This window comes from Pygoscelis adeliae, unplaced genomic scaffold (genome assembly GCF_000699105.1).
Source record: "Pygoscelis adeliae isolate BGI_AS28 unplaced genomic scaffold, ASM69910v1 Scaffold14, whole genome shotgun sequence".
In the NCBI taxonomy this organism is placed as follows: domain Eukaryota; kingdom Metazoa; phylum Chordata; class Aves; order Sphenisciformes; family Spheniscidae; genus Pygoscelis; species Pygoscelis adeliae.
The window spans coordinates 3,146,377-3,153,865 of record NW_008825109.1 but is presented as its reverse complement, the minus strand read 5'-3'; the positions used below and the strand labels follow the sequence as shown (position 1 = coordinate 3,153,865).

The window sequence follows — 7,489 nt, the reverse complement described above, 5'->3', positions numbered from 1 at the left end:
CATCCTCCCTGTTTGCTGGTCCCTCTTTTGGAAGTAACTATTCCTTCTCTTTTGGACTCTTCTAGCCTTGTGCTTCCTCGGCACTTTTCCAAGTTCCCTAAAAATAATTCTTCCGCTAACACCCATCAACCACAAAACGACAGGAATATCTTCATCTCCCTGTCTCTGAAAAGGAAAGCAAACCCAACAAAACATCTGTCTAAAAATTTTATAGGAAGCTATTTTCTGATCCAACAAAACCAAAGTGGAGGCTAGCTTTTTCCCCTAGTACATAAAAAAATATAAAAGAAGAGTATGAACATCTTTATTTAAAATAAAATGCTTTTTAAGCTCTATTTGAGCCCAAAGAAATTCTGGCATAGTTTCAGAAAGAAACCTTTTCTTTGTTTTAATTTTTTTTAAAAATCAGTTGATCTACTCATCTGAAAATGATGATCTGAATATATCTTTCCACCCTTATTTGGAGTTTTTACTTTTGGAATAACTGGCAAAGATAACAAAACTTTTGAAGTTATCTAGAAAAGATAGCAAGATTTTGAAAGTATATTGTTAATCTCAAGTCAGCCTTCAAAGAGGCAGCATGTCATTACCATATAAAACACAGAAACTGAGAAGTATTTATGTTTGATTTGGATCCCATCAGAAGCAACACAGATGTTTCCAAGTCACCCCCAAATGGAGCACCCAAATGACAATTGAAAATTGTTATGGAATTGTCCACAAGATTTCCCATGTCATTTAGCTTTTTCAAGTCTTTAATCTTATAATAAACCAAGCAAATTCTAAAATCAGCACAGCTAAAAATCTTTATGTTGCATGCCTAGATTCCCACATGCCTAGATTCCCACATACCTTCAGCACGGTGGTATATGTAAACAAGAAAATAATGATCTAGAGGAAAAAGAGCAGAAAAATAAATGATGAGCAAAGAGAATGGGCAGGAAGGAGAATTGCTTTCCTGCCTCACGCAGATGTCTTGCGGGGATCTGAGATAAGAACCTAGGGAACGTTGTTAAGCTGCTCAACCCCTGACCTGCAACTTAGGAGAAAGAGAGAGGGAAAGTCTACATCTTACAGGATCATAGTAACTAGGAGCTTTGCCAAGTCAGTGAAAAGGACTTCAGAAAGTGGATGGATGTATATGACAGGATTTCCTGTTTGTTTGTTTGTTTGTTTGTTTGTTTGTTTGTTTGTTTGTTTTGGCAATCGTCATTCTTGAATCCCCTGCATATGGAGACATGGTCTCTCGCAAGAGGAGAAAATGTGTTCCACCCACTGCTTTCCTCTATGGGGTCTCATATCTATTACCCCTCTCTTGCACAGAATAGCAGTGCACATCTGAGGATTACAAAGCTTAACACCTACCTGCCAGCAGCTGGGATGTGAGGGCCAGAAGGTTGCTAGTGGCTAATAAGGCCAAACCAACAGTTTTAACCTTTCCAAGGTACCAGACTGAACAAGATCCTTAGCTTCAAAGCTAACAGGCACTTCACCACATACATCCTTCTCAAATAAGACCTGTCAGTGTGTGTAAGGACTGTTCTAATGTTTCCCTGAGCTTGGGCAAAGTTATCTGTATTAAAGTGGTTATTTCCTAATGGGGTTCATCTCAGAAGATGGCGGCTTCATAAGCATCTCTGAGTGGAATGAGCATTTGAGCTCTCTGTAGCTGTGCAGAGAAGAGCATCCCCCACAAGTGGTATTTTAGCATCCATCAGGGCTACTGAGTGGCCATATACTTATTTTCATGGATGCTTCATTTTGTTTCTATCTTGCAGAGGACTGGATCTGATTGTTAAGAAATTACCACATCTGGGACTTGTTCTGATGCTCCATTCTGCAAATCATTGTCCACCCCTGGATTCAGGGGAGTGCAGAATGGGTTTACTACAAGGATTTAGCCTCATGTCCTGAGGTGTTCAGTCTCACTGAGGATATCATACGGTCTGTTTTAGATGTGCTGTGTTATAACATCCCTGAAGATGCTGAAAATAAATGGAAGAATGGCATGCGTATGCACATGCACGCACACACACGAAGTTCAAGCCTCCGTTTTCTTGGCTAGAGTAGTTGGGTTGACAAAGCTTTATCGGCAACTCTGCCACTTCTTAGTGGATGTACTAATTAGTCTCCTGTTTTCTGGCTTTGCTGTTCCTTGTGTTCACATAGAATTTACACTCTCTTGTTGTGGTAAAAGGAATAGAAAGCTTGGAGAAGGATTGCCCAACTAAGTCTACAGGGGTTGGAACTGTCTTCTGTAGTTCAGCAAGTATTCTGAAAAGAGTGGAATAAATATATCTAAACCTAGCAACAGCAGTTTTTCACTAAGTCTTCGGACAGAAATAATTTAAAATGTTGATCTTATCTCAGTTAAATCTGTGACGAAGTCCTGGAATGCCTTTATCACTGAAGATATCTCCTTCCTTTCTCATCCCCCATGCCATTTTACACAAATGACTCTCCTGAGGCATGTCTCTTTAAAGAAATGTAGGAATCTGAAATTTATGAATTAGCCTTTTCTCCCTTACAGTTTCAGCATAATCAAGTAGTTTGAGAATTTCCATTTGGAAGAGCTTACGTCATCTCTCACCACCTTTTTGGAAATCCTCCCAAAGCTGTTATTCCCTTCAGACTTGTTTTCAGAATGAGCTGTTTTGCTCCAGAATCTTGAACTTCTTATACTTTTCCCCGCTGACCTCACGACCTCTCCCATTTTATCTTCTAGACTACATAGTATTTCCTCTGGCATAGGGATTTACATGCTATGCCCAGACTTTTGTTTTGCATGGAATTGTTGGGTTTTATCTTTGTTACATTGAAGACCATCTATCTAATTGGTCAACCAAAGTAACTCTTCCTGAAGATTCCTGTGTTTGGATTAAATAGGCTTTTGAAAGACAGGATGAGTTGGGATAGTTTTATGTCATGCTCTTGTGTCAAGACAACTGCACAGAACAACCTATTGTCTTCTCCCAGTAGTTGCTTGAACAGCAGTTTTAGACAGAGTGTTCAGAGTCTCATGTTTTAAAGTACAAGTTCACTACACATTTATGTTATGTGTAGTTTTGGAGACAACTTTGTTCTACTAAGAGGGAAAATATGTTTGAGCTTTTTGCAATATCGACTCGCATACATTCTTATTGTCTGTATGTGCCTGTATCTACTGTCTGAGTTCTACATACTGCTGTCAGTGAGTGAATTTTTCACTACAAAGAATTCCCTCACCTTCAAATGAGCCTTCACAGGGAATCAATTTCATGCAATATGAATATTTGTCTACGTGTTTTGTTTACTGCTTATTTTCCATTTTTTATTAAAATAGACAAGCTTTGCAGCATTACATTCAGTTAAGTGTCGTATCAAAGCTCCACAGTTGATACTCTCTGCCTGGGACATACATATGCAAACGGTAATTACAGATCTCTCCAAACCTAGGACAATGCATGCCAGCCTCACTACAGTTGGAAGAGTAAATGGTTTCCAGCACTAGAGAAGGAAAGCCATGTCTGCAATGCCATTGCTTATGGCAGATTCATACAGCAGCTTTTATATGGACCTTAGAAATTGCTATAGGCTGTACAATCAGGTTTTCTTACATTTCTTTTAATAGTTAGTTTAAATTATATTTAGGTATATTCTTCAATACAAGAATATACTCTTAAAAATGGTATATTTACTCCCTGGTTTATCAACTCTTTTAATAAAAAATGGAAAATTAGCAATAAACAAAACACGGTGGGCCAATATTGCATGAAATTGATTCCCTGTGAACAGTAAGGCCAATGCTGGTACCACCGTAACTTACACTTTTATTTGCCGAATAGTCTGGATGTGGGACTCAGATGTGCACTGAATTCTTCCTGGTCTTTCATTTTTGAGTGTAAATCCTCGTAAGGGAGGATCAGAAAAACAAAAAGATCAGACTTTAGTAGCATCAATTGCTCATCATAAAGTCCTGTACTTTAAATAAATGTATTTCCTATCATCTATTTTGCAAATCATTACTGTTATGTTTTATTGATTAACTTTATGCCTTTATGGTTATTTTTTGTTGAAACATGCAAATTAATTATGAAAATAATGCTTACATTAAAATAGTGCTACTACTGCATCTTACTAATATGCTGGAATAACATTTTCCTTGGGAATCTTACTGTTTCTTTCACCAAGATAAAAATGGATCTGCTAGACTTTTAGTTTGTTTCTTTCAGCAAAGGTTTCCCTTCAATTTTATGCTCTTTGTCTATCAAGCTCAAACTAATTGGGAATGTTCTCCTTCAAAGGGTGAAAAAGCCACCTTTTGGTAACCTTGGCACATGTAACATATCCTTGTAAATTAAATTCTTCACGCTTTATTTAATAATGTGTTTTCTTTTTAATATTATAATTGCAGTTTTAAAACAAAGCAAATTTTCTTAAGAGTTATTTCAGCAGATGTATAATTATCCTTAAGGATATGTGGTTTCTCACTGACTCTTGGCATGGGAAAAGAAGAGATACTGCATTGCTTTTATTGCAAGGAATTTAAACTGTATGTGCTTTTGGCCAAAAGACCTTAGTTACAAAACAAAACCCATCCTGTGTTGTTTCTGTGCTTTGCATTTCTATACTAATTGCTTTCAGCTTGGGTTCTATGAGAATATGTGTGTTTGACATGCATGGTTTGTTTATGTCGAACTCCATTATCCTGTCTCATGTTCTTGGAGTGCCTGAAGTAGTTTCGCTAATCTGTCAGCATAGTATGTACTTGTGGATAAATATAGACATGCAGCCACTCCGTGAGTGGTCATCATCATATGCTGAAGCTAAAAATTACCCCTTTGGTTATGGAAAGGCTGATCTGATCCAGAGGCCTGCTCTAGCTCACACACTGTAGGTCTTTAGCACTTGTCTATTAAAAAACAAAATGAAAAAACTAAAAGAAATGTCTGCCTCAATGCTGAAAAATTTATAGTGAAGTATGAAACAGGATTATGAAACAACTAGTTTCCTTTTCGATTTTAGTTAGAAAAAGATTCTAACTTTTCTAACTGAAGGAGTGGAACCTTTCAGGTATTCACAGGCTCATGGATATTACAGTAGCATGTTGGAGAAAATCCAGCGTGATCGGCTTTATTAAGGGACTCGGTAGGTATGAAAATACTGCAAATACATGTTTTGGTTTGTGTTACTAGTTTGTTTGTTGTTGCTAAAGTGTATATTTGACACAGTTAACTAGAAAAAAAGCAATCTGTTTCTTCTGCTGAAAGATACTAAAAATTCAGTAACTGTGCTTGGCTGAAGTTGTATCCAGTGTAGCACAGACTCTTGGCTAGTGCATTGTGATCGTTCTGTTTTGCTTCATTGCAGAGCTTTAAGAACAATACCTGTAGTGTAAATCATAGCAGGACTCTCTAATGATAATTTAATTTTGTACTCATCCCCATTGTCAGCTTAGTGACTCTGTGTGTGTGTGCGTTAAAACTACTGTGCTTTTTTACAACTATTTCTCTGATCAGGGCAATGATCAATACAAGAAAAAAATTAGCAGTGATTTTCGTTCAGTAATCCTTTCTGTGGCAATAGTATATGGTTGTGGTGACAACCATATGTGATATTGCATTGCTACTTCCATATTTACTCCTTGTTTTTAATTTTCTAAAAATACATAACATTGAGAAAATCTTATGGTTGTAGCCTGAACTAAATGAAAATATTCTGTAGGAAAAGAGTATCATTTGAAATCCAGCTTATTGCAGATACAGCAGAAAAATAGGGAACGTATCTTGGAAACAAGAAAATGGGTTGTTTGAGAGAAGTAGCCCTCAGACAGAATTTCACCCCAGAGTGGTACAGACATCTTATAGTTGATCAAACATAGTTAATCTTTTTTACAGATTTTCCTAGGATAGGAGATTTAGATACGTATACAACTTTCTAAAATTGACCTGCAGATTCCCTGCTATTGCAGGGCCCTCGGGCATCAGGGTTACCATGGTCTCCTGCGTGTGGATCACCATTCATTCTCCTTGGGAATGAGCTACTTTTCTCTAGGTGAAGGGTTTAGTTTAATGCTGTACTTGTGTGGTGACCAGCACCCTACAATATGTTAGGAGTTCAAACTAAATGTTTCAGTGGTCCATTCTAGTACTTCTCTTTGTACATCATTATTATTTTGAAATCAGATAGTAAAAACTTAATTTGTCAATTAAATAAATATTTAGAAATGAGTATAACGCCTTCCTCCCACCCCACCCCCACCAGATAGCTTCTGCATAAACCCCTATCACCGTTTGCGGTGATTTCTCAAATGCAAATTATGCCTTTTGTTTAATGGGGCAGTGTTTCACTGGTACAGATGGCAAAAATGGGCACATCCTTTTTATTGCTATTTTTAGGCCCACATTATAATGTGTCAACATAAAGGGACCAATTATGGATGACTTTAATGCAGCTGTTTCTTAAATTTTGAGTCCTTCATTTCCAGTTTTATGTCTCAGAGGCAACTTTTTTTAAATGAGCTTTGTAGGGCTCTCAGTCTAGGAAAAGGAACTATATTCTGTGGAAGCTCATACATCATCAGTATAAATGTCAGTGATAGTCTAGTCACTGGGCCAGATTTTTGCAATGCAAATATCAAGCATATGCAAATGCTTGAGATAATGGAACTGAAAAGATGCATTAGAAAGCCAAACCTGTATATAATAGTTCATGACCAACTCATGATCAACTCAGAACCCTCACACTGTTGGCAATGTTAACTTCCACACTGAAGATGCTTATATGGAGTTAGCAGCTACAAAATGATCTTTTAAAAATTTGAACTAAATCAGTGTCACATGTCAGTCATTTCTATAACTGCTGTAATTGCTGTAGCAATGATAGATGTTAACCCCCAGGATATCCTTTTACTTTCCTTTAGGGGAAAGGCTGTACAGTCCTATATTTCAGAGAAGAGCTAGAATAAAAATTTTTGGTGCACTGACAAATCTCACAAATAATTGCATTTCTCTATTACAGTGTGCAAATAATTGATTTTTTAGTTAGATGTCTGGAAAAAAAAAATTAGATCCGCCTGTGTCACAAACCTAACAGCATTGTTGTTAAAAGGCCTCCTGCTAACAATGACTATGTAGATTTAAATTCCAGTCTCAAAATCCTGGCTGAATGCCATGATGATTGAAGATAAGGGTGGCAGCTCCCAGGTAGTGTGACTAGGTTTTCTTAAACTTAATTTCGTCAGGCAGTGAGGCGTGCATGATCTCACACACTGCCTTTCATCCATCTCTCCTGCATGTCCCTCCATAGTAAATTTTGAACTTAGTAGCCAATTTAAACCAAAATTGCCTGAGGAACAGAAGGCAAGTTTGCATTTGATTAGATTCCTACAGATTCCTTCAAGAGGGAGCCTGGGATGGTTGCACTGGCCAGAGAGAGGCGGGGGCGGCCCAGCCCGGGTGTGTTTAGCTTGGCAGAGGCTGGCTGGCGGGCAGCCTGCCTGCCCAGCCCC

The 7,489-nt window shown here is 37.8% G+C and overlaps 1 protein-coding gene across 1 annotated transcript in view; it reads left to right on the top strand.

Moving 5' to 3' along the window:
* The first annotated feature begins 4,843 nt into the window (after positions 1–4,843).
* FRY (furry homolog (Drosophila)) overlaps positions 4,844–7,489 on the top strand; it is a 153,591-nt gene continuing 150,945 nt past the window's right edge. The window contains exon 1 of the mRNA XM_009327862.1: positions 4,844–5,127. Coding sequence (XP_009326137.1) covers positions 5,067–5,127 — 61 coding nt within the window. The 5' untranslated portion in view covers positions 4,844–5,066. The remainder of the gene's footprint in view (positions 5,128–7,489) is intronic.